A 27,657-nucleotide genomic window follows, 5' to 3' on the forward strand; every position below is an offset into this window, starting at 1 on the left:
CTCAGCGCCAAAGTTTGTTTGATAATGCTCCAGTGAGGTGCCTTGGGCCTTACACTGCCACCATTTTGGGTTTTTCTGCCTTCCCCTGGCTCCTGCACATTACATCCACGCCCCAAGTTAAAGTCAGGCGTCAGTCACAGGCCAGCAACAGCAATAGCTGGGAATGTCCTTCTCCTTGGATACATTCCGATGCCTGGGTCCGAAAGCTGGTAATAATTGAAGAGGGTCAGAAGCACTGGGAGTTGTGGACGGGACTTTTAAAGTGCAAAACATTGTTAGTTCCTCTTGGATACTCAGTCAATCAGGAACTCAGGGCACTGACCTGAGAAAACAGTAGCCGCATTAGGGGATTTTCTTTCTTATCGTATGTGTACAATATTTGGGCACCAAGAGGTCAATGCTGGGGTGCCCAGGTAGTATAAGCCAATAAAAGATGTAACAAACATAGGGACAGAAGGAGGCCATTGAGCCCCTCAAATCTCTTCCATCATTCAACCAGATCAATGGCTGATTTGTAGCCCAAATCCACTTACCCACCTTTATTCCATCCCCCTCACACACTTAACACGAGAAAAATCTAATGGTCTTGACCTCAAAACTGACCCAGTTCATGAATTCCAATCCAGTCCCCAGTGCAAAACTTCCCCAAAAGCATTAGTGACACAGATTTTCCCAGGAACGGGAGATATTTTTTCTTTGTGCGTTTTTGTTCCTTTTTTAAACACCGCCAGCCGTCGCATGAATTTTAAAATGAATGACATTTGACCGGGTCTCAGGAGGACAGCCAGTATTAATGGCCTTGAGAAGCGACAATGCCCAGCGGTCGATACAGCAGCGCGCTGCAAGTGGAGCAGAAGCAGAGAGGCGTTACCTCGGTAATAGAAGAGGCAGCGATCGGCCAGCACAAACCAACGCTTGTTCCATGACTTCACTCCTGAGCTCGCCTATCAAAGACAATGACGTTGTTACAATTGTATTGATAAAAGTGAGTTAGCAAAGAAGCATTCAACATTTCGCTGTCAGCTAACGTTTCCCCCAATCCTTGGGCCAAGATAATCTTGGCTTTAAAAGGGAATGGTGGCTAACCTTTCCACTATACTGCCCTCATCAGATACTGATGAATCACCCTCAGCACCCCAACATATAACCAATTATACCCTAACCTATACCGCGCCCACTTATACCCTACTCACACAGGTACAAAATACTGCAGCTGCTGGAAATCTGAAATAAATGCTGGGAATGTTCTGAAGGTCAAGGAGCACCTACGGAGAGGGAAACAGAGTTAAAAGTTTCAGGTCAATCTTCTGATGAAAGATCATTGGCCTGAAACATTAACTCTGTTTCTCTCTCTCTCCACGGATGCTGCCAAAATTCCTGAGCATTTCCCAACATTTTCTCTTTTTATTACAGATATATCCCGCTCAGCAGGTAGGAATATATTATCAAAAGCAAAATACTGCACGTCAGAAAAATAAAATAAACATGGAAAATCCTGATTTGGTTCTTATGAAAGAAATTGAGCAGAATTGATGGCCCTACAAGCTGGGAAATACGCAGTTGTCAGGAATGCAGATTTCTTGATGAATTTAATGGCAGGATCTCATTAGAAGGTCACATTAAACTAATCTTCCCGCCCGGCAGCTGGCCAGATTGAAGGGCAGGTCCATTACCAGGCAGGGCAGTCAGTGGCTCAAGGTGACCGCTGGTCATGCCTGCTGTTCATCCTAATCACACCTGGGGTGCTGGAAGAGCACATCTAGGCTAGGCTGGGGTTGGGGGGGACTTATCACCTCAATGTGAACGGGATGGGACTGATAGATTCCTCCTTGACATCTTGTGTCTTCCTCCAATAGCTTAATACTTCATCCTAATTCTGAAATGCTTACTGCTTAGGCGTTGGCTTTATATCCTATACTAGATGATTTTCTTTGCACTTAGTCTTTGCACCTATTGGCTTTGTGCTTGGTTGCTATGGATTTGTATCTGTTGCCATGTAACGATGGTTCTCCAGTCCTTCACAACTGCTCTGAAAATGATTTGATCTTGATGGCTTTGTGCTCAGTTTTGATAACTCGGCACACGTTTTGAATGGGTTAGAATTTGATTGAAGTCTCTCAAGCAATGAAGGTTCCGTTAGCCAAAACCTCTCCATAAAGGAACACAAGCAGCAGCAGATACAGTTAAAAAATTCCCATGCTCCCACTTTGTAGGCTTTACAGCGGAGAGAAGGGACGCATTCTCTTGAGCTCCAGAACAGTTTGGAAACAGTTCAATATTTGGTATAAATATAATGACCATAAGATCACATTTTGGACATTAAATGGACTTAATTATTCCCTCTTGACTGCCTATATATTTAAATATAATCCCAGTCCACATATACCCACTTAGATTAGGCATTTTCATCCAATATCACTACAGGAGAAATATTAAATCCTTTTTTTTACATCAAGGAACAAAACCTAGCTTCACATTAATTCTTTAGTGTTAATTAAGAATATCCTTCAAACCCTATTCAACAGCTCTCCAGCTGTAGGACCATTTGCCTGGAATTTGACACTGTATTGACTGAAGTATTTAGAGAGTCATATGTTTAGTGACAGTACTGAGTTCTTGCATCTAATCCTGCTGAATAAGCACCGATGCCACAATAATGCACAGAGTCGTTTTTACTCTGCTGAGCGGCAAGTCACACAGTGAGTAACCCTTACACTGTTGGATAACTGACACATCTGTGCATTACTAACTGTGCAGTCAGCTATTCCTTTTCCAGCAGGAGGAGTATCACACTCAGAGAAATCCTGACCCAGCTACTACTAACTCCATTCAGTTACTAAATGTTTAGCATGTGCAATGAAAACATAACGCAGATGCAAAGGAACCAACTCATAGTTTTGTCCCAACTATTCTACAAAGCAAATATTTGCACCCGTTATGCAGTGAATAACTCTCACACAGCAACTTCACAGTTACTCAGGGTATAATGCTTACCCTGCTGAAAAAAACAAGGCAGTATATAAATCACAGGGAACCCAATGGAAGTACCTACGTTGAGTGTAATGGGAACATTATAGGGGAAATATTCGAGTTGGTTATTGTCTCATTTGCGAGTGAACCATAGGCAACGTGTGGTATTTCAAACATTATTGAAGTTATCTTCTATATTTCACAAGGATGCTGCTTAGTAGGAAGAAATGCATATACAACTGAGACTCAGGTTGCCAGGTGATAATCCAGAAGTCTATAAACTTATGAAAGGATGTAACAGGGTAGACAAACAGACTGCTTCCAGTAGTTGAGGGGTTAAGAACAAGGTTGCCATAGGTACAACATTAAATGTAAGAGCTGGGTAAGGTTCTTTACACAAAGAGTTGTGAGGCTGTGGAATTCACTTCCAGAATCAGTGGTTAAAGTAGAACCTGTGTCATCATTTCCAGGTTAGTTGGGATAAATGGACAAAGAGAATGAGGTTGAAGGGATGTGGAAACAGGGTGGGTGAATGTGTTTGAAATCACTTGTTTGTCCAGAGGGTAAACAGTGAGAGAGACTGGTTGAGCTGAAAACTCTGTTTCCACATTGTAACTGCAATGCATGTTTAGGACCCACTATAGACACTGGGGAAAATACTCCTACAACAGAGGATATCAAACCCAAATCCACCTGGTAAGAATGGGCCAGTTGATAAAAGTGACAGATTCATAAAACCTTAGATTCAATTTTATCTAAGCTCGCTGACAGGAATTTTAAGAAAAGGAGTAGGCCATTCAGCCCCTCAAGCCTATCCTCCTATTTAACTAGCCCATGGCTGATCTGCACCTCAACTCTGGTTATGACTGGCTGGATTAACTCCTTATTACTTGATACCCTTACCTGCCAAAACCTATTTCAGTCTCAAAAGCTCTAATTATCTCACCATCCACAAGGAGAGTTCTAGAATTCTACCACCCTTTGAAAAAGTGCAGTCTGATTTTTCTCCTAGCTCTATTTATAAGATTATCCCTTGTTCTTGATCCACCATGAGTGGAAGTAGTTCCCCCATTGAATCCTTTTAACATTTTAAACACTGCAATCTTCTAGGCCCAAGGGAATATAAACCATGTATATGCAGCCTATCCTCATAATTTAACCCTGTAAGTCCCAGCATCATTCTGTTGATCTTAGCCAGAATGGCCCTGGGCTGGGGAAAGGAAGTGGTTGTGGGGGAAGTGGATTGAGCGGGGGAGGGGAAGAAAAAGAACAAACTGAATGAGCATCGCAACTCCATGATCCCCGCCTGGACAGTGCATGCGTGTATCAATGGGAGGTGCAGAAAGCATCGGATTGGCATCCCTGTGTTCGCACGGCCTTTACACAAGGTGACTGGTCAACTGAATGAGACACTGAATCGTGACCACAGCCAGTGGAGCTATACCCCAAGGTGACTCTGGACGTTCAAGAGAGGAATGGTAGGAGAAAATTAACATAAAAAGGCTTAAATTTAAAAAAAACAAATAGATCATTAAATAGCTGTCTGACTTAAAGCCCTATCTGAGCCACCAGCAGATACTGGGAATTGCTCACTTGGCTGTGTGGATATTTAACAGTAGGACACTTATTTTAAATAGACTATCACTGTTGGTAAAGTAATGCTGATCGCAAGCTTGTGCCCTCGATACCCTGGTGCAAGGGAAATTTCTACCCATTCTGGGTCAGTCAGATAGGAGTTATACCATACCTGCTTAAACAGCCAGCCGCTCTTCAAAACATTGGCTTTCGGATTCCTCTTCATTGAGTTTGACCTCTTGCCGAAGGCAGCGTTCTTCTTTGATGACCTGGAAGCCTGTTAAGAGGTGGTGTTAAAACACTTGGGTCAACATGTTGAAGCCCCTCTGGCTTCAACTTAAAAACAAGCAAATGTGCCCTGCCCCTGCATTCCTATTTAAAGGGGCACAGCCAATAAGGACCTTGACCATAACCATAAATAATAACTATAACCATAACTAATAAGGACCTTCACCATAAAGGAATCTTATCAAACCAAATAAATTTGTTGCCCATCTCTAATTGCCATTGAGCTGAGTGGCTTGCTAGGCCATTTCAGAGGGCAGTTAAGAGACTACTACAGACTTCAAATCATTGCAGTGCCCGCCATTTGCAGAAGGCCTCGGGTTTACTGCCAGACACCCGGCACAGCCAACACCATGGAAAAGAGACAGGCAAGCAGGGTGATCAAGCCACCTATCCTCCTACTCCCACAAGGCCCCCTCCAGTCTGCACCTATGGACGACCACCCTGGCCAGGCCTAGGAGCAGGTCCTACAAGGAGGTCCACTACCTTTCCCATTCCCCTCCAAACCAGCTGTTACTGTGGGCTATTCTAGAAACGGTGGCTGCAATTTGAGTTTAAAAGGGAATAGGGGACGGACAGTGCACATCAGGTTATACGACAGAATCCACGAGGAAACATCCCAGAAGAGCTATCCCTGAATAAATTCCCTTCTCTGGAATGTAATTCCTCTATTCTTTAGAGGTTGAAGAAAAATGTTGGTAGGGAGATGGTGGCATACTGGTAATGTCACTGGACTAGCAGTCCAGAGGTCCAGGCTAATCCTCTGGGAACATGGGTTCAAATCCCACCAAGGCAGCTGGTGGAATTTAAATTCAATTCATAGCATCTGAACTTGAAAGTTAGTCTCAGTACAGGTGACCATGACAACTATCATCCATTGTTGGAAAAACCCACCTGGTTCACCAATGCCCTTTAGGGAAGGAAATCTGCTGTCCTCACCTGGTCTGGCCTACATGTGACTCCAGGCCCACAGCAATGTGGCTGACTCTTAACTGCCCTCTGAAATGGCCCTAGCAAGCCACTCAGCTCAATGGCAATTAGGGATGGGCAACAAATGTTCATCCCATGAAAGAATAAAGAAAAAAAAAGGTTTCTTGGGTTGCAACCTTGGCAACTGTACACCAGCCAGTGCTGACATTGCCAGAGTTTGGAGAGTCAGGTGCAGGAGCAAAAAGGCTCAAGTGCCACTGTTGGTATATCTCTGGTGTATGCCTGCTAAGTGGCTAGAAACTTTGGTGCCCACCAATCATTTGGGGGAGATTGCAATGACCCATTCCCTGCCATGTTCTTCACCTTCTCCTGAGTAAGGGCTGTGACATGCTTTATGCCATATCTTTGGGTCTATTGTAGGCTAATTGATAGAGGCTGTTTGATAGGTTCAGTCAACAACTCCATTATCATTGTATCAATAAAGCATGACGTGATGAGAAAACATGCATCTCTGCTAGAGTCACTACAAGTCCAATTCTGGAACTGACGGCAGGGCAGAACAGACAGTTGGTGCCTTAATGAACTCAATATTCCTCATACCAGGAGAAAACCTCTGACCCGTAACCACCAGTGGAATTATTCCTCACTCCAACACCTGCAGTTCCAAACAGCAAGCTAAATTAGGTCAAACTGTGAGACTGGAGGCCAGTTGTTGATGTTGCATAAAATCCGTCACCTACTTACCAACATTCATTACATGTGGCAGTTACAATAAAAGGCTGCGTATAGTTGTATTTATGCTCAGTGCTGTACATTCACAAACTGTTGACACTGATTAGAGAGGTTGTGGTTCAGATCAATAGGGATTAAGCTTTATGACTCCTCAGGAGTGGGGATAAGAGGAGGGGTCTGGGCAGGACTGGTAATAGTAGAACCAGTTTTAGGTCCAGTGAATGCGTTGTCCATTGTAGCGACATCAATGGCCAGCTACTCTTATGGTGGTAGCTTCACCCTCCCATCTGACTGTTGTAATGCAGGCACACATTCACCTGAGTCCAACATTCACCCTCCCATCTGCCAGCGGACATGTGCCTGTACTGTAGCGAAGAGCCATGTTTACCTTGACTGTCGGTTCCTGGGAGGCTTCTGAAACCAAGGTGTGATTGGACATCTCACTGGCAATGCTGGTTGGGCGCTGCCCACCTCCTCCTTCACTTCGCATTCCTCCTGCCCGGTTTGACATGTTAGATATTGGTCTGAAACGATCAATGCAACAATGTTAGAAAAAAGATTGAAATACAAATAGAATTCCCAAATACTGATTTACTGCTGTACATGTGCGAAAGTGTTTAAAAAATGCTGGATTTGTGTGCATTGTGTTTGTGGTATATCTAAGCAGACTACTGTATGTGCATTTTGTGTGCGTGTGTTGTGTATGTACATCCGTATGCATTATATCAATATGTTATGTATGTGGTATGTATTGTATTTGTATAAGTGGTCTTCCATGCTAAACCAAATAGGTTGTTATTTATGGCTCAAGGTTTTTGACTTAAGGCAAGCCAAATAGGATTATATTGAAATAAGGCCTGAAATTTGTGAATCCTCACCCATTCCATTCATAAATCCAGAATCAAACATGCTAGAACTAGTCACCAGGTAGCTGTTGTACTGATGGAAAAGTGCTGGGATTTAATCTTTTGTTCCCATGACAGTTTTGCAGCAATTCAGCCCATTATCTCATACAGGCAGAAGGAATATCTCACTATTGGGTTTAAACCAGAGGAGAAATCTCTTCCCACAATGTCTCTCTGCTTCATCAACACTCACAGATACTTTCTTTTCAAAATCACAGAATCAGAATCACAGAATCACACAGTGCAGAAGAGTCTGCACCGACACATGAGAAATACTTGACCTACCTACCTAATCCCACTTAGCAGCACTTGGCCCATAGCCTTGAATGTTATGACGTGCCAAGTGCTCATCCAGGTAATTTTTAAAGGATGTGAGGCAACCCGTCTCCTCCACCCTCCCAGGCAGTGCATTCCAGAATGTCACCACCCTCTGGGTAAAAAAGTTGTTCCTCACATCCCCCCTAAACCTCCTGCCCCTCACCTTGAACTTATGCCCCCTTGTGACTGACCCTTCAACTAAGGGGAACAGCTGCTCCCTATCCACCCTGTCCATGCCCCTCATAATCTTGTACACCTCGATTGTCACCCCTCAGTCTTCTCTGCTCCAACAAAAACAACCCAAGTCTATCCAACCTCTCGTCATAACTTAAATGTTTCATCCCAGGCAACATCCTGGTGAATCTCCTCTGCACCCACTCCAGTGCAATCACATCCTTCCTATAACATGGCGACCAGAACTGCACACAGTACTCCAGCTGTGGCCTCACTAAGGTTCTATAGAACTCCAACATGACCTCCCTACTTTTGTAATCTATGCCTCGATTGATAAAGGCAAGTGTCTCATATGCCTTTTTCACCACCCCACTAACCTGCCCCTCTGTCTTCAGAGATCTATGGACACACACGCTAAGGTCCCTTTGTTCCTCAGAACTTCCTAGTGTCATGCGGTTCATTGAATACTTCCTTGTCAAATTACTCCTTCCAAACTCTTTTCAGGGTTAAATTCCATCTGCAACTTATTGCCCATTTGACCATCCCGTCTATATCTTCCAGTAGCCCAAGACACTCAACCTCATTGTTAACCACCCGGCCAATCTTTGTGTCATCCGCAAACTTACTAATCCTACCCCCCACATAGTCATCTATGTCGTTTATATGAATGATGAATAATAGGGGGCCCAGCACAGATCCCTGTGGTACACCACTGGACACTGGCTTCCAGTCACTAAAGCATCCTTCTGTCATCACGCTCTGCCTCCTACAACTAAGCCAATTTTGAATCCACCTTACCAAACTACCCTGTATCCCATGTGCATTTGCCTCCTTTATAAGTCTCCCATGTGGGACATTGTCAAAGGCTTTGCTGAAATCCATATAAACTACATCAACTGTATTACCCTCATCTGCACACCTGGTTACCTCCTCAAAAAATTCAATCAAATTTGTGAGGCATGACTTCCATCTGACAAAGCCATGCTGACTATCCCTCATTAAATCTTGCCTCTCCTAGTGGAGATAGATACTCTCCTTCAGAACTTTCTCCAATAGATTCCCTACCACTGACGTGAGACTCACTGGCTGTAGTTCTCTGGCTTATCTCTACAACCCTTCTTAAATAGCGGAACCGCATTAGACCATAAAACATAGGACCAGAAATTAGGCCATTCGGCCCATCAAGTCTGCTCCGCCATTCAATCATGGCTGATAAGTTTCTCAACCCCATTCTCCCGCCTTCTCCCCGTAACCTTTGATCCCCTTACCAATCAAGAACCTATCTATCTCGGTCTTAAATACACTCAAAGACCTCTAGATTTCTGAATTCTCTCCCCATTTAGAAAATAGTCTATGCCTCTATTCTTCCTAGTGCATGACCTCACACTTCCCCCACATTGTATTCTATCTGCCACTTCTTTGCCCATTCTCCTAACCTGTCTAAATCCTTCTGCAGCCTCCCCGCCTCCTCAATACTACCTGTCCCTCCAACTATCTTTGTATCATCTGCAAACTTAGCCAGAATACCCTCAGTTCCTTCATCCAGATTATTAATGTATAAAGTGAAAAGTTGTGGTCCCAACACTGACCCCTGCGGAACTCCACTAGTCACCAGCCGCCATCCTGAGAAGGACCCCCTTATCCCACTCTCTGCCTCCTTCTATCCATGCTAGTACCTTGCCTCTAACACCAAGGGCTCTTATCTTACTGAGCAGCGTCCAGTTCTCTGACACCTCCCCCGTGGCCAGAGAGGAATTTAAAATTTGGGTCAGAGCCCCTGCGATCTCCTCCCTTGCCTCCCTCAGCAGTCTGGGACACAAATCACCTGGCCCTGGAGATTTGTCCACTTTTAAGCCTGCCAACACCTCCAATACCTTGTTACTCCCTATATCAAGTTGCTTAAGAGCCTCACAATCTCTCTCCCCAAGTTCGATACCTTCATCCTCATTCTCTTGGGTGAAGACGGATGTGAAGTATTCATTCAACACTCTAGCGATGTCCTCTGGCTCCACCCATAGATCACCTCTTTGGTCCCTTATGGGCCCTACTCTTTCCCTGGTTACCCTCTTCCCATTGATATACTTATAGAATATCTTGGGATTTTCCCTACTTTTACCAAGCAGAGCTTTCTCATATCCCCTCTGCTCTCCTAATTGCTTTCTTAAGCTCCACCCTGCACTTTCTGTACTCCACTAATGCCTCCGCTGATTTGTTTCCCTTGTACCTGCTAAAAGCTTCTCTTTTCCTTCTCATCGTAACCTGAATACCTCTGGTCATCCATGGTTCTCTGGGCTTGTTACTCCTTCCTATCAACCTAGTGGGAACATGTTGAGCCTGTACCCTCCCCATTTCCTGTTTGAACACCCCCCCCCCCCACCACACAACCACCACCACCACCACCCCACTGTTCCTCTGTAAATTTTGGTGAAGATTAGTCAGATTAAGCAGCATAATTATCTAAAGGGAGAGAGATTGCAGAACTTTGCGGTACAGAGGGATCTGGGTATCCTGGTACATGAATCACAAGAAGTTAGTATGCAGGTACAGCAAGTAATTAGGAAGGCAAATGGAATATTGTTGTTTATTGCAAGGGGGATGGAATATAAAAGCAGGGACATTCTGCTACAATTGAACAGGACATTGGTGAGACCATATCGGGAGTACTATATACAGTTTTAGTTTCCTTAGTTAATGAAGGATACAAATGCATTAGAAGCAGTTCAGGGAATGTTCACTCAACTGATCCCTGGGATGAGGGTGTTAGCTTGCGTGGAAAAGTTGGACAGACTGGGCTGTATCCATTGGAGTCTAGAAGAATGAGAGGTGATCTTACTGAAACATATAAGATCCTGAGGGGGCTTAACAGAGTGGATGCTGAAAGGATGTTTCTTCTTGTGGGAGAGACCAGAACTAGGGGGCACAGTTTAAAACTAAGGGGTCTCCCATTTAAGATGGAGATGAGGAGAGATTCTCTCAGAGGGTCATGAGTTTATGGAACTCTCTGTCCAGGAGAGCGGTGGAGTCGGGATCATTGAATATTTTTAAGGCAGAGGTAGATAGATTCTTGACTAACAAGGTAGCCAAGGGCTATTGGTGGTAAGGAACGTGGATTTGAGGCCACAATCAGATCAACTTTGATCTTACTGACAGGCTGAGCAAGCTCAAGGGGCTGAATGGTCTACTCCTGCTCCTAATTTGCATATTCATTTGTAGATTACAGAGTCTACAGCCAATTCACAAGGTATGCACTCTGTCTTTTGAATGTGAGGTCAAACTTAACTTTTAAATTTGTCCTCTTGTGGATGTAAAAGAATCCCATGGCAGTGTTTCCACGAGGAGCGGAGATTATCTGGCCAGTATCACATTGCTGTTTCTGGGAGCTTGCTGTGCACAAATTGACTGCCACGTTTCCTACATTACAACAGTAGCGGTGGTGTATTATAGTTCACTGAGGGAGTCCAAGTTGCTGTGACAATATACATTTTTACATGCATGCTGTAGTATGGATATGATGGCAGAAGCTGCAACTTTCTTTCCATCGGGTGTTACAACCACAGTTGATGTTAGTGCTGAGCAAGCCAGGTTTCAGATTGAAATCCGTCTTGGCTGATCATGATTTTTTTTTTTGCATTGTAGAAACATGGAGGGAAAGCTACTGAACACAAAAGCACAGGACTCCAGTGATAACTTTTCAAACCAGAATTAAATTGTTTGATAAAAGAAAGAACAGATAAAACTTAAACACACAAGATAAAAGATACACAGTTCGAAAGAAATCTTACAAAGTAACCCCCAAAATGCTTTATCAAAGGTACACAATACAACTCTCTTTTTGACAACATCCCTTATAGATTCTTCACCATAAAATCCGGAAAATATTACCCAAATCGAGAAATTGCTTTCACTTTAGCAGAGGTACAATCAATGACTTCCCAGAATAAAGGCATGCTGATGTGAATTTTCCAAAGGGAGAATTGAAACAAAACTGTTTCTCAGGACAAACATTCTCCTGGCCTAAAACAGAGTTGCTTTCTTCAATTAAAAGCCTTTCACAGCTTTTCAGCGCACTCCAAGACACGGGAGTTGGCTTTCAGTAGAACTTCCCCTCCCTCACAGCAACTCACTACAGCTGAAAACCCATTTCTGTAAATACCCTTTTCACCTCTTTCATCTTAGTTCTCCATGGTCGTTAAATATCCCTTTGAAAAATCCCAAATATCAAAACCTTTCATGTTCCTAACTTACCTCTATTTTGGGGTTGTTAAAATTTAAAATGCCTGCCCCTGTTTACTCACAAATCTCCTGTAAAATGCAAATGGTTTTTGACACCTTTGAGACTCCTTTGAGATGCAACAGCTACAAATCAATTTCAAAACTTATCCCCAAACGCAAATTTCAGATTTACTCTGTTTCCATATAAGTTAAGACCCACCCAAAAGGCCTCATTACAAAATGCAAGAAGATAACATCTTTAGTCTTTCATCCCTTAGATTCTACAGACCAATCTGACTCCAACAACCTCACTGTTGTTTAACCCTGGACACACAGACATAGCATACCTTTACCTAAACAGAAATATAAAAATATACACATACCATCACACATGGCAGACCAGGAATTTCTCCCACTCTTACCATCTGCCATTGACGTGTGTTGGAAGGATTTGCTGTTTGACACTCAACCGGCTTCTCCACGTTATGAGTGTTCCCTCCTTGGTCATCAAGTCTCAGAGTGGACTCGACTCTAGAGCTTCTGGCTCAGAGGCAGAGATGCTACTCACCGTGCCACAAGACCTCCTATTACAACAGTGAATACACTTTAAAGGTATTTTGTAGCCTGTAAAGCACTGTGGCCATTCTGAAGTCATGAAAGGGGCTATATAAATGCAAGTCTGTCTTCTATATAGTGGCGTAAGATCTTTTGCGTCTACCTGGCAAGAGAATTGGATAAACGCTGAGGGGGAATGATTTGCAGTGCTACAGGAAAAGGGCACAAAAGTAGGATTTGATGGGCTGAATGGCTTCCTTCTCTGCTGAGACCATTCTATGATTCTAAGAGTGCACCTTAGTTTACCATTTCAGCTGAAAAATGGCACCACCTCCAAGCCAGCGCTCCCACAGTACTGCACTAGGCCTGCATCAGCCTAGATTTTGTACTTAAGTGCGTGGAGTAAGATAAACCCATAACCTTCTAAATCAGGGGTGAGCCACAGCTGGAGAAATTCCCCATTTCTCTGCTCAGCTAAACTGAAAAATAACATCTTCGTGTCAAAGATAATAGAATTCTCGACAATGAAACTTGCAAATTCTTTTGAAAGCCAGTATAACAACTTGAATGATTGATTTTGTGTGAGTTTAACGTCTGATGTACATCTGAAGGCCCTCCTGACTCTCTCTGCGCACAAACTGGCATCAGTAAATAGAAATATTCACCTTTCATTATTGCCTCCTGGTTGAAAACATTGTCTCAGAGTCTGAAAAAATGAGCTTTTTGGCCTTGGTTCACAGTCTGTCTGTCAATAGTTACTTATGGAGGCCAGCACTGTTACCAAGCGCAGTGAGCCACGAGTATTGAGATTAACATTCCCACACACTCACTTCCCCTTTACAGCTCGTGTGAATGTGACAAATAGTGGGGCTGGCGATGATTAGGAAATTTCATTGCCTCTCAAAGTATATGGAGTCTTCGTATTTCTAGGACTCTCTCAGAACTAGCTCATGCCCCTAAAAATTCTGCTTGCTGCTAAAACCATTCTGTCTGACAACAGCAACTGGAGAAGCTCAGAGAGAAAACGGGGCCATTTTAATCTAACCTGCCCTTGGAGATCGGGTGCAACCCTGGTTTTAGATGCTGTTTAAATTTACTCTTCCCTAGTTTCTCAAGGGTATCACTTTGGACAGACTATAAAACCAACATTCCACATCATCCCTGGGCACTGGTGAGTTGAGTTAACATTGCCCCTCCCCCAACAAAATATTGATTTGGGTGGTGAAAATTTCAAGTGGCTTTACTGTGACCTTGCTTATCCGCAGGGGCTTCTTTGAGACCAAACACGCTTTGCAACAAGGTCACAATTCTGCATCGAGCACCAACCAGGTGGGCTGCAGCCTGTTTTGGGTTTTGATTCATCGTTTTTGGAAATGTTTCCCACCAGCTACAGGCATAATAATCAAGTGATTAGGAAAATCGCCTTAGTTTGGTTTGCCTTCAAGTGTTTTACACTATCGTTCAACATCAAATTTTTTTTGTTATTCATTCACGGGATGTGGGCTTCGCTGACTGGGCCAGCATTTATTGCCCATCCCTTGTTGCCCTTGAGAAGGTGGTGGTGAGCTACCTTCTTGACCTGCTGCAGTCCATGTGGTGTAGGTACACCCACAGTGCTGTTAGGGAGGGAGTTCCAGGATTTTGACCCAGTGACAGTGAAGGAACGACGATCTATTCCCAAGTCAGGATGGTGAGCTACTTGGAGAACTTCTAGATGGTGGTGTTCCCATCTATCTGCTGCCCTTGTCCTTCTAGATGGTGTGGTTGTGGGTTTGGAAATGCTGTCTAAGGTGAATTCCTGCATTGCACCTTGTAGATGGTACACACTAACTATTGTGCTTCGGTGGTGGAGGGAGTGAATGTTTGTGGATGTGGTGCCAATCAATCAGACTGCTTTCTCCTGGACAGTGTCAAGCTTCTTGAGTATTGTGGGAGCTGCCTTCATCCAGGCAAGTGGGGAGTATTCAATCACACTCCTGACTTGTGCCTTGTACTTGGTGGACAGGCTTTGGGGAGTCAGGAGGTGAGTTACTTGCCACAAGATTCCTAGCCTCTGACCTGCTCTTGTAGTCACAGTATTTATATGGCTGGTCCTGTTCAACTTCTGGTCAATGGTAACCCCCAGGATGTTGATACTGGGAAGTTCAGTGATGGTAACGCCACTGAATGTCAAGGGGTGATGATTAGATTTTCTCTTGTTGGAGATGGCCATTGCCTGGCACTTGTGTCACGCGAATGTTATTTGCCACTTGTCAGCCCAAGCCTGGATGTTGTCCAGGTCTTGCTGCATTTGGACATGGACTGCTTCAGTATCTGAGGAGTCACTAATGGTGCTGAACATTGTGCACTTATCAGCGAACACCCTCACTTCTGACCTTAAGGTGGAAGGAAGGTCATCGATGAAGCAGCTGAAGATGGTTGGGCCGAGGACACTACCCTGAGGAACTCGTGCAGTGATGTCCTGGAGCTGAGATGACTGACTTCCAACAACCACAACAAACTTCCTTTGGCTAGATATGACTCCAAGCAGTGGAGAGTTTTCCCCCTGATTCCCATTGACTTCAGTTTTGCTGGGGCTCCTTGATGCCACACTCGGTCAAATGCTGCCTTGATGTCAAAGGCAGTCACTCCCATCTCACCTTGGGAGTTTAGCTCTTTTTGTCCATGTTTGAACCAAAGCTGTGGCCCTGGCGAAACCCAAACTGGGCATCAGTGAGCAGGATATTGCTAAGTAAGTGCTGCTTGATAACACTGTTGATGACCCTTTCCATTACGTTACTGATGATCGAGAGTAGACTGATGGGGGGTGTATTTGGCTGGGTTGGATTTGTCCTGCTTTTTGTGTACAGGACATACCTGGGCAATTTTCCACATTTCTGGGTAGATGCCAGCGTTGTAACTGTACTGGGACAGCTTGGCTAGAGACGTGGCAAGTTCTGGAGCACAAGTCTTCAGTACTGTTGCCGCAATATTGTCAGGGCCCATAGCCTTTGCAGTATCCAGTGCCTTCAGCTGTTTCTTGATATCACATGGACTGAATTGAATTGGCTGAAGACTGGCATCTGTGATTCTGGGGACCTCCGGAGGAGGCCAAGATGGATCATCCAATCGGCACTTCTGGCTGAAGATTGTAGCAAATGCTTTAGCTTTATCTTTTGCACCAACATGCTCAGCTCCCCCATCATTGAAGTTGAGGATATTTGTGGAGCCCCCTCCTCCAGTGACTTGTTTAGTTGTCCACCACCATTCACAGATACGGCAGGACTGCAGAGCTTAGATCTGATCCATTGTTGATGGGATTGCTAAGCTCTGTCTATCACTTGCTGCGTATGCTGTTGGCATGTAAGTAGTTCTGTATTATAGCCTAACGAGTTTGACACCTTATTTTTAGGTATGCCTGGTGCTGCTCCTAGCATGCCCTCCTGCATTCTTTGTTGAAACAGAGTTGATCCCCTGGCTTGATGGTAATGGTAGAGTGTGGGATATGCCAGGCCATGAGGTTACAGATTGTGTTCAAGTACAATTCTGCTGCTGCTGATGACCCACAGTGCCTCATGGATGCCCAATCTTGAGTTGCTAGATCTGTTCGAAATCTATCTGTTCGAAATTTAGAACAGTGGTAGTGCCACACAACACGATAGAGGTTACCCTCTCCACAACGACTGTGCAGTGGTGACTCCTGATACTGTTATGGACAGATGCATCTGCAGCAGGCAGGTTGGCAAGGATGAGGTCAAGTATGTTTTTCCCTCTTGTTGGTTCCCTCACCACCTGCAGTAGACCCAGTCTAGCAGCTATGTCCTTTAAGGCCAGCTCAGTCAGTAGTGGTGCTACCGAGCCATTCTTGGTGATGGACATTGAAGTCCTGCACCCAGAGTACATTCTGCACCCGTGCCACCATCAGTGCTTCCTCCAAGTGGTGATCCACATGGAGGGGCACTGATTCATCAGCTGAGGGAGGGGGCAATATATGGTAATCAGCAGGAGGTTTCCTTGCCCATGTTTGACCTGATACCATGAGACATCATGGGGTCCGGAGTCCATATTGAGGACTCCCAAGGCAACTCCCTCCCGACTGTATACCACTGTGCTGCCACCTCTGCTGGGATTGTGATGGTGATATTTGGAACATTACCTACAAGGTATGATTCCGTGAGGATGACTATGTCAGGCTGTTGCTTGACTAGTCTGTGAGACAGCGTTCCCAATTTTGGCACTAGCTCCCAGATGTTAGTCAGGAAGACTTTGCAGGGTCGACAGGGCTGAGTTTGCCATTGTCGTATCCGGTGCCTAGGTCGATGCTGGATGGGCCATCCGGTTTCATTCCTTTTTTGAGACTTTGTAGCAGTTTGATACAACTGAGCGGCTTGCTAGGCCATTTCAGAGGACATTTAAGAGTCAACCACATTGCTGTGGGTCTGGAATCATATGTAGGCCAGACCAGGTAAGGACAGCAGATTTCCCTCCTTAAAGGACATTAGTGAACCAGATGGGTTTTTACAACAATCGACAACAGTTTAGACTATTGATTTCCAGATTTTTACTGAATTTAAATTCAACCAACCGCTGTGGCGGGATTCAAACCCTGGTCTCCAAATTATTACACTGGGGTCTCTGGATTACTCGTCCACCGACAATACCACTGCACCATCACCTGCCCCAGTCCCCCCAACATGGACTTTGATCCTTCAACAGGTTCAAAATAAACAATAACTTGCATTTATATAGCACCTTAACATAGTAAATCACCCCAAGAATCTTCACAGGCATGCAATCAAACAGAATTTGACATTAAACCACCTAGGGAGACTGGGTGGATGTAGACAGGATGTTTCCCCTGGTTGGTAATTCCAGAACCAAGGGACAGAATAAGGGCAGGCCATTTAAGACTGAGATAAGGAGGAATTTCTTTACTCAGCGGGTGCTGAATCTTTGGAATTTTCTACCCCAGAGGGTTGTGGAAGCTCAATCATTGAGCATGTTCAGGACAGGAATGGATAGATTTCTGGAGACTAATGACATCAAGGGATATGGAGACAGCATGGGAAGGTGGTGTTGAGGTAGATGATCATCCTTGATCTAACTGAATTGGGGAGCAGACTCGATGGGCTGAATGGCCTACTCCTGTTCCTATATGAGTTCAGGTGACCAAAAGCATGGGTGAAGATATAGGTTTTAAGGCATATCTTAAGGAAGGGAAGAGTGTGGTAGAGGGGCAGGACAATTTAGGTTGGAAATTCTAGAGTTTAGGCCCTCACCTAGGACAGTAAAGGAGAAGGAGAGCAAAACTGGCAATAAGAAAGAGAGAAAAGATCATAAGAGACTCACTTGTCTTCCAGTTTGAAGATGCAGTTCTCAATGGGCACAACCCCTGTCACTGGGTCCTGGAATGTAGTAGTTCTGTCATTGTGACTGAAAAACAATAGAAGAGGTTGAGCGCTCATGCAAAATTTTCTTCCAAAGCTTTAGCCAGTGCTGATCACTTACACTCAGGGTTAGAAGTACAGACTTGTGGCCAGTAACTCCAAAGGTTTGGGAGCTCTGTTACGATTATTCAGGAGGATATGGCTCACTTCATTTGCCATCAGCAGGATTGAAAGCACTTTTCCAGCTGTAGTTGAGAAAGTGGGAAGGTGGCCCTGCTCCAAGTCTTCTATTGGTGCAGAGGCTCAGTGGAGCGAGGGTGCAGTCTAAGGCCCTCCCACCATAGTTCACAGAGGGGCTGGAGCCTATGTGAAATCTCTCAGGCTGTGTGCACCAGAGAATGTGAAATATGTATTGTAAACATACCACTCTGAGGGACAATTACAGGTTAAGTACTGAATTGAAAGACGTTGAGTTGTTTTGCACTTTATGTAATGTCAGTTTGATCTGCCGTGTAATGCACTTCAACAAATCTCATGAAGAAAAGAGATTTATTGAAGAACTCTCTTCTGCCAGTGTCACTGAGCAGCCACGACAAGAGAATGGTCGGGGTAGCATTCCCTTCAATTTCCCCCAAGGACAGGCACCAGGCCTTCAGGCAAAATCTTGCCTGTCCCTTATAAATAACAGGGGGAAAGGAGTCCCCCAAGAGGTGATCTAACCTGTGGCATTCCAGTACAACATGGGAAAGAGCAGTCCATGCTGCAGGCAGACATATGGTGGAGCATAGAGTCAGCCATGGAGACAGCCACATACCCCATTTCCAGCTGCAAGAAAGGAGTTATTGTCATGTTTGATCCAGAGACTGAGGACAACAATCTAGTTTAACTCTCCAGCGCAGTGAGTCTGCACTGTCAGGAGCGCTGTCTTTCGGAGGAGGCATTAAAGCAAGGCCCTGTCTCCCTCTCAAGTGGATGTAAAAGATCCCATAGCACAATCTCTAAGAGGAGCAATAGACTCATCCCAGGGATCCTGCCCAATATTTATTCCTCAATCTACATCACTAAAATTGATTATCTGGCCATTATCACATTGCTGTTCTAGGGAGCTTGCTCTGTGCAAACTGGCTGCCGAGTTTCCTACATTACAATAGCGAATAGCCTTAAAAGACACATTGATGGCTGTAAAGTGCTTTGGGATGCACTGAGGGCAGGAAAGGTGCTATAAAAACGCAAGCCTTTCTTTCCATCTTTGGGGCAGGTTTCCCAATCTTATGTTGACACAGAACTTAGAGTGGTACCCACTCAAATATGGGAACCCAGAGGCCCTTCCGAGACTGAAGATAAGGTGAGGTCTTTTTTTTTTGTTGTTGCCTCAGCTCCTAGAGGAACTCAGGCCTCGGAGATCCCCTTCAGGGCGCATTATGGTTGCCAACGCTCCAGGATTGCCCTGGAGACTCCAGGAATTAAGGATTAATTCACTGGGACACTGTTTCACCCAAACCCAGGAGAAAAAGAAACAGTGTTACCAAAAACATCTTTTCATTGAACTCTTCCGTTAATTAGTTATCTAAATATTGGAGATTTTGGGTAAAAGGCTATTTGACCGAGGTGGGAGGATAATGGCGTTTGGAGTTAGGGGACCGTGTGATGAAGGCTGTAGATGAATGGCCTACAAGAGTTGGTAACACTATGGGTCACCTTTCTTTGTTGGGGCTGTTAACCCGGACCTGAACAAACCTCCTGCCAAGACCCTGATGGTGAGAGTCCTACTCGGCCAAATCCAAGCTTAAAAGGAGGAATTTCCAGGCATATCTGGAAACTCCAAGCTTGCGCCCTTGGTGAACATTCACTCAACTCCCTCAGCCGAAGTCTAGGTCGGTACTTAAACAGACAGAACCTCAGCGGAACCGGGTTCTGCACCAAGTTCCTGTCCCAGACCTACCGTTCCCCCTTCCCACTCCCGATTAAAATCTCTGTTCATATCCTCCCACATCATCTCTATCTTCTTGGAGTTCCAGTTCCCGTTACGCTAGCACTGGCAAAACTCATAAATGATTAATCACAGCTCAGTAAACAGGGCAACGCAGAGGTCTGCTCGACGCTGCCCAGGACTAAGTGTGCTGCTCTCAAATCAACTGATATTCAGGATAAACATTTTAAAATCATCTGTAAATAAACAGATTAACATGTCGCAAGAATGCGACCATGGTTCACAACAGAGAAAAGCTAGCCAGCCCGAGAAATTTGCCTGATCTAATTCACCTGGCCCACAAAGTCATTCTCTCCTTAATCCCTTTTCTCTAGAATCATATATAATTGAGTTCCGAACTCACTGCGTCAATAAACTTTCAACTGCAACCACTTCATTTACATACCATCTTTAACGTATTAAACATTCTAAGATGCTTCGCAGGACCATTAGTGAACAAAATTTGAAACAGCGTCACATAGAGCTATACAGGACACCTGACTAAAAACGTGGTCAAAGAGGTACGTTTTACCAAGTAACTTAAAGGACGAGGAGAGAGGTGCAGAGTCAGAGATTTTCAGGGAGGGAACTCCTGAGCTTCAGGCCTAAGATGCTGAAGCCATGGCTGCCAATTGGAGCGGTTAAAATCTGGGACGTTCAAGAGGCCAGAATCAGAGGGTCATGGGGCTGGAGGAGGTTACAGAGGAAGGAGGAGGGGGGGATCGAGGACATGGAGGGATTTGAACACAAGGATCAGAATTTTATAACAGAGGCATCAGGGGCCAGTATAGGTCAGCAAGAAGGAAAATGATGGGTAACTTTGCCTGGTTTCTAGTCGTTACTCTTCACCTCCACATTTCTAACTCAGGTTCCCTGGAATTTGAATCCTTCACAGTGGTAAACAATTCCACTGGCTAAACTTTATCAATCAATTCTCGATGGTCCAAAAAAAAAAAGAGACCAAATTCCTTAACCTTTGCAAATGCCAGTGGCTAGTACTTGCACCTGAACCAGGAGGTTATGCATTCAAAAGTCCCATTTGGGGACTTGATTACAAAAACCTCGAGTGCAGTACCGAGGGAGTGTTGTACTGTCAGGGATACTGTCTTTCAGATGAGATGTTAAACGGAGGCCTCATCTGCCCTCTCAGGTGGATATAAAGAAATTCCATGGCACTATTATGAAGAAGAGCATGGGAGTGACCAGTGTCTTGCTAATATTTATCTCTCAATCGACATCACTGAAACAGATTATCTAGACATTATCACATTGCTTTTTGTGGGGGCTTGCCGTTTTGCAAATTGGCTGACATGTTTCCTACGTTTCAACAGCTGCTCCTACAGTGGTTTACCACCACTGCCCGAGCTGCTTAAGCCCTGACGGGCAATTTAACAACTAATTGGAGGAGGAGGAGACTCCAAAAATATTCCCATCCTTAATGGACGTTTCGAGTCCAAATGGCTCTACTTCAGAGTTGAAGAAGAGTCAACCGGACTCGAAAAGTTAACTCTGCTCCTCTCTCCATGGATACTGCCAGACCTGCTGGGTTTTTCCAGCATTTTCTGTTATTATTAAAAATCAGCCTTGTTTTGTTTCATCAGAACTTTAAATAGGAAGACTTCTGCTGTGTCAAATCCATGATTTAAAGGTCTCCAATTATAGCATCACATCAATGACTCTGGAAAGAGGTGCAGAATGGGTGGGCATGCATACTTGGAATTCAAAAACAGAAATACCTGGAAAAACTCAGCAGGTCTGGCAGCATCGGCAGAGAAGAAAAGAGTTGATGTTTCGAGTCCTCATGACCCTTCAACAGTCATGAGGACTCGAAACGTCAACTGTGCTCTCCTCCACCGATGCTGCCAGACCTGCTGAGTTTTTCCAGGTATTTCTGTTTCTGCTTTTGCTTTGGATTTCCAGCATCCGCAGCTTTTTTTTTTTTGCTTTTATTACTTGAAATTCAATCCTGCCTTGCAAACCTACAATTTCCAACGCAGGGGTCGCTTCTCTTGGACCGAGGAGAATTTCAGGAACGCTTTTTCTACCACGTCAATAAAAAAAAATGCATTTCCAAAATCCTAATTCAGAGAATCCAGCAGCTAGAAAAAGCTGCGCAGTTGTTACAAAGAGGAAACATCTCCCCAGATCAAATCTAGATGAATAAACAGCTGGTATGAGTGGTACGGAATGGTACGCTATCGCCCCTTTGCCAATAATTCTGCCTCACAGCAAGCTACACACTTGTTCATTCACTCCATAAACATCTCCTCCATACTCACTTGTTCCTGTTAACACTGATGGCAATCACCCACCTTTAACGTGAGGCATCTAAGGTACTTTCATGAATAAAGCCATCGTTGTCAGGTTACACTGTTCTGGCTGGGTGGATTATTTTGTTACTGCGTGTCTCAGGCATCATCATGTCTTGCCTTCACCCTTTCACTGTACCCTTTCAGGTAAACACAATTACGTTCTAAAGTGTGCAAAGTTTTAGCAAAAGCATCACTGGATGACAGCCAGGGATCCTGGTTGATTTTTGCTGGTGCAGCAGCATTGTGGTTATATTACTGGGCTCGTAATCTGGAGGTTGGACTAAATGTTCCAGAGGCAGTTCAGATCCCACCATAACAGTTGCCCAATTTAAATACAATTAAATAAATCTGGAATAAAAAGCTAGTATCGGTCTTGGTGACCATGGAACCTGACAGATTGTTGTAAAACCCATCTGGTTCACTAAGGTCCTTTAGGGAAGAGAAATCTGTTGTCCTGGTCTGGCTTAAATGTCCTCTGTTCCCAGAGCGATGTGGTTGACTCTTCACTGCCCTCTGCAATGGCCTACCAAGCCTTTCAGTTGTATTCAAACAGTTGGCTCACCGTCATCTTCTCAAGGGCAATAGGGATGGCAGTAAAATCTGGCCTTGCCAGCAACATCCAGATCATGTGAATGAATAAAGTCAACATGAGAGCCCTGTCCAATCCTCGATAAATCTGTAACTTTTACATGAGAGATTCTTCACGGAATCGCAGAACGGTTGCAGCCACAGAAGGAGGTAATTTGTCCCGTCATGTCTGCACTGGCCCTCGTGCCATTCCCCCACTTTCTCCCAGTAGCCCTTCACCTTCTTCCTCTTCAGATAATAATCCAATTGCTCCTTGCATGTTTCAATTGAATCTGCCTCCACCACACTCTCAGGCACTGCATTCCAGATCCTACCCACTCGCTGTGTGATAAAGTTTTTTCCTGTGCCTCCACTGCTTCTTTGCCAATTACCTTAAATCTGTCTCCTCTGGCTCTTGATCTTTCCACCAACAAGAACAGTTTCTCCCTATCCACTCTGTCCAGACCCTTTACAAATACATGAATACCTCTATCAAACTCAAGAGATGCGACCCCTGCATTGGGAACTGTTGGTTTGCAAGGCAGGATTTAGTTCCCAAGTGTGCAAGCCACCCATTCTGCACCTCTTCCCAGAGTCGGCTATATAATGCTATCTTCGGAGACTTTTAAGCCATGCATTTAATGCAGCAGCAGCGTTCTTATTTGAAGTTCTGATCAAACAAAACAAGGCTGATTTATAAAAGGTCTTTGAGCAGTCCAGAGTCTGCTTCCATGTTGGATACAGACTTGACATTGGTTAAGAACAATGTTTATGCTGTTACAATCCAGGTAGAGACCAATAACTTTTAAAAAAGGAATTCGAACTGCCAATTAGTAGCTGAACGGATGGCATGACAAGGGTTCACACTTTAAGACAACTACTGTAACAGACTACAAGCACTACTGACTAGAAACTACTTTGTAGGCAACTTATATACCTTAAACTACAGGACAGATACTTCTGTCACTTTCTGAATACCTCGATCATATCTCCTCTCAATCTTTTATTCTTCAAGGAAAACAGTCCCAACTTCTCCAGTCTCACTATGTAAGTGAAATTCCTCATCCCTGGAACCATTCTCGTGAATCTTTCCTGCACCCTCTCTAATGCCTTCACATCCTCCCTAAAGTGTGGCCCCCAGAGTAGGACACAATACTCCAGGTGAAGCCGAACCTGTGTTTTATACAAGTTTAACACAACTTCCTTACTTTTGTGCTCCAAGGCCCTAATAATATAGCTTAGGATGCTGTGTGCTTTAATAACTGCTCTGTCAACCTGCCCTGCCACCTTCAATGATTTTATTCACATAAGCACCTGCACCCCTTTTAAAATTGTACTCTTTATTTTATATTGCCTCTCCGCATTCTCTCTACCAAAATGAAACACTTCACACTTCTCTGCACTAAATTTCACCTGCCAGTTGTCTGCCCATTCCACCAATCGGTCCATGTCCTTTTGAAGTTCTACACTACCCTCCTGATAGTTCACAGTACTTCCAAGTTTTGTTCAACTGCAACTTTTGAATTTGTGCCCTGTACACCAAGATCTAGAGTATTTATATGTACCAAGAAGAGCGGAGATCCTAATACCAAACCCCAGGGGAACTCTACTATAAACATTCCTCCAGTATGAAAAGCATTCATTAGCCAATCCTCTCTGTTTCCTGCCACTTAACCAATTTTTGTGTTCACCTTGTTACTGTCCATTTTATTCCATGAGCTCCAACTTTGCACACAAGTCTGTTGCATGGCTCTTTATCAAATGCCTTTTGGAAATCTATGTAAACCACATCAACAGCATTACCCTCATCAACCTTCTCTGTTTCTTCATCCAAAGGTTGTATCTTTCAAACAAGGCATTAAACTGCGGTCCCGTCTGGTCTCACAGGTGGATAGAAAAGATCTCACTGCACCGTTTGAAGAAGAGCAGAGGAGTTCTTCCCAGAGTCCTACCCAATATTTATCCCTCAACCAACATCACTAAAACAGGTGAATTGGTCAGCGTCTCATTGCCAGTTGTCACCTGCTGTGCACAAAATTTGCTGCCATGTGTTCCAGATGACAGCAGTGGTTACTCCTAATAAATAATTTCCTGTAAAGCGCTATGGAATGTCTTGAGGTCATAAAGAGTGCTGCTTAAATTCAAGTCTTTTTCTCTTTAGATACATTTAGAATTTTTTTTTTATTAATCAGCACCCTATGTTTTCAGTGTCTGCACAGGAGAAGGGTACCACCACACACACATTTCTTTGTCTCAAATGTCCTGGCCGATATTTAAACTTCAACCATCATCAATAAAAAGCTGATTATCTGCTCATTATCTCATTACAGCTTTGCTAGACCACGCTATGTGCAACTTGCCTGCTCTTCTTTAAACTAGTGTCATGGGGTCTTTTACGTTCACCTGAGATTGCAGACTGAGCCTGAGTTTACCATCTCTATTGAAAACTAGCACCTCTGGTAGAGCAGCACTCCCTTAGGATTGCACTGGGAGTGTCAATTTAGTATTGTACTCTGGAGTGGGACTTGAACCCATCACCTTCTGACTCAGAGGTGAGATTGCCAGTAATTAGCCATGGATGACATCTTATCACATACAAATTGGATTTCAGCTGAAGTAGTCATCATAAAAACTATCAATAATACTTAAGTTGAAGTTAATTTAGGCATGTTGGTATCAGATCAACAGCTGGCCACCTTTGGTATTTGGTTATCAAAGCAGCAATGTCTTACTCCGAATAGCGAGCTTCCCTTTAAGTCCTAACAGCCAGAAAAGGGAAGAGCGAACTTCCACTTGCCATCAAGAAACACAGGAGTCCAGCTGGCATCACGATTCTCATCTCACAACGAGAGCAAGGACTGTTGGAATCGAGGGAAAGATAGAAGCGATTGCAGAGGAAGCGGGAGGGGACAGAGAGGAGGGTGAGAGAGATTGGGGCATTTCCAAAGTATAGAAGCAGAATGAGCAATGTGTGAGGCATGGAGAGGTTGGAGGGCCACAGGGGGAGTGTGAGCGAGGTGTCAATGATGATCACATCAGCTGTGACTCAATTTAAGCTCTGTCCGTCCTGCCCTTCCCACAACCACAAATCACCCCAGCCACCTGTAAATAATAGAATGGATACTAGCCTGTTCTGCAATGACATGTATTAAACTGTGTTGATATTGACAACACTGTAGTCCTTGGATTTCAGTGATGTGTAGGCATGTGATTAATACTTGGGTTCTGCCTGGAGGTGACAATAGGGAGAGGGAGGGGAACACGTGGATTGAAGGAAAAAGCTCGAAATGACAGCAAGTGTGCTACTCACACTGATATTCATAGTGCACACACTAACACACTATGAAAATGCTTTAGCTTAAGTCTAATTTTTCCTCTGGAATTTCAACAAGCGACAACAATAAGGATTACAAAAGCACATAGTCATTTTTCAACAATGTCAGTTTTATGAGGCCATGCTTTGTAATCCATGCCAAGAGGAGAACTCCTTTGAGTCGACACCCATGTTGTAAATACTTGCATCACCTGGTCACAGATTTCTGTTCTGATTCTTCACAGCACAATAATTTCCATCACTTCTGTAAAATATGAAATACAATGGGTTCTATCAAGTCTGGGACTCATCTTGCCAGCACTGTGCTCTTGGTGCCAGTGAGCCAGTTAGTGCAAAAGTGGAAGGTGCTTTGGAATTGGGCCATGATGTTAACGTCTAGACAATCCCTGTCCTATGCAGCACCACAAGACACACTGAAGCTCATTGGAAAATACAAGCTAACTTCTCATCAAGCCGCCAAGCACAGTCTACCAGAACCACCAAAGGCAACAACTGGCAATTACATAGTGGATTTAATGTAGTGGAATATCCCAGAGCACTTCACAGGAGCATGATCAGAAAAATGTTGACACCCAGCCACTTAAATAAAAATTAGAACAGTGGTCAAACAGGGAGGTTTTAGGGAGTGTCCTAAAGTGAGGAGGGTGGAGAGGGTGAGAGGTTTAGCAAGGGAATTCCAGAGCTCATGCAAGCAGCTGAAGGCATGGCCACCAATGATGGAGCGAGAGAAATCGGGGACCAGCCAGAAGCCAGAACTGGAGGAAGGACAGAGATCTCAGAGGATTCTGGGATGTCACAAAGATACAGGACAAACGAAAGGCTAAGTTTGTTTGTACTTTAGTATATTGGTCCTCTAAGGACCTGCTTAATGGGCCCAGTACAAGGCTGCACTAATGGTTTTTTTCATACAATTCCAATAGAAGTTTTGTTAAGTCAATCATAGGTACCTCCTGTTGCCAAGTTATATCTAATTCAATCCATCTGAATCTTGCCCAGCTAAGTGACAAACCAAGTCACATCGTTTACCACTGGATTATGATTAAATTCCCCATTCAACTGACATGAAACACTAGCTTCCAACTGGACGTTGTCATCTAACTATTTAATGGAAATGGACAAATTCTGCAGTGTTGGACTATGGAGATGGGTGAACTATGCTGGATAGAGCAATGGATAAAGTTACAACTATTAGTAGAGGGGAAGTTGCCATAAAATTATTAAAATATAGTGTCAACATTCTCTATTTGAATACATACAAGTCAAGTGGTAAGAGGCAGCTCAGACCCCTTGCTTCTTTTAGTTAAGGTCCAACTATTTCAATGACCGGCCTCCCATCTTCCACTCTCCATAAATTTGAGCTCATCCAACGCTCTGAGGTCTGTACACTACCGTGCACCTGTTCAGCCATCACCTCTATAATCGCTTACTGACATTGGCTCCCAGTTTGGCAATG

At 44.2% G+C, this 27,657-nt stretch overlaps 1 protein-coding gene across 9 annotated transcripts in view; it reads right to left on the reverse strand.

The window, feature by feature from the left end:
- plekha6 (pleckstrin homology domain containing, family A member 6) overlaps positions 1 to 27,657 on the reverse strand; it is a 329,654-nt gene that overhangs the window by 73,478 nt on the left and 228,519 nt on the right. For all 9 annotated transcript variants that reach the window (XM_041195222.1, XM_041195223.1, XM_041195227.1 and 6 more), the window contains 4 exons: positions 17,985 to 18,068; positions 6,881 to 7,016; positions 4,718 to 4,822; positions 872 to 944 (listed from right to left, as the gene is read on the reverse strand). In XM_041195222.1, coding sequence (XP_041051156.1) covers positions 872 to 944; positions 4,718 to 4,822; positions 6,881 to 7,016; positions 17,985 to 18,068 — 398 coding nt within the window. The remainder of the gene's footprint in view (positions 1 to 871; positions 945 to 4,717; positions 4,823 to 6,880; positions 7,017 to 17,984; positions 18,069 to 27,657) is intronic.

The sequence above is a fragment of the Carcharodon carcharias genome, chromosome 9 (genome assembly GCF_017639515.1).
Source record: "Carcharodon carcharias isolate sCarCar2 chromosome 9, sCarCar2.pri, whole genome shotgun sequence".
Lineage (NCBI taxonomy): Eukaryota > Metazoa > Chordata > Chondrichthyes > Lamniformes > Lamnidae > Carcharodon > Carcharodon carcharias.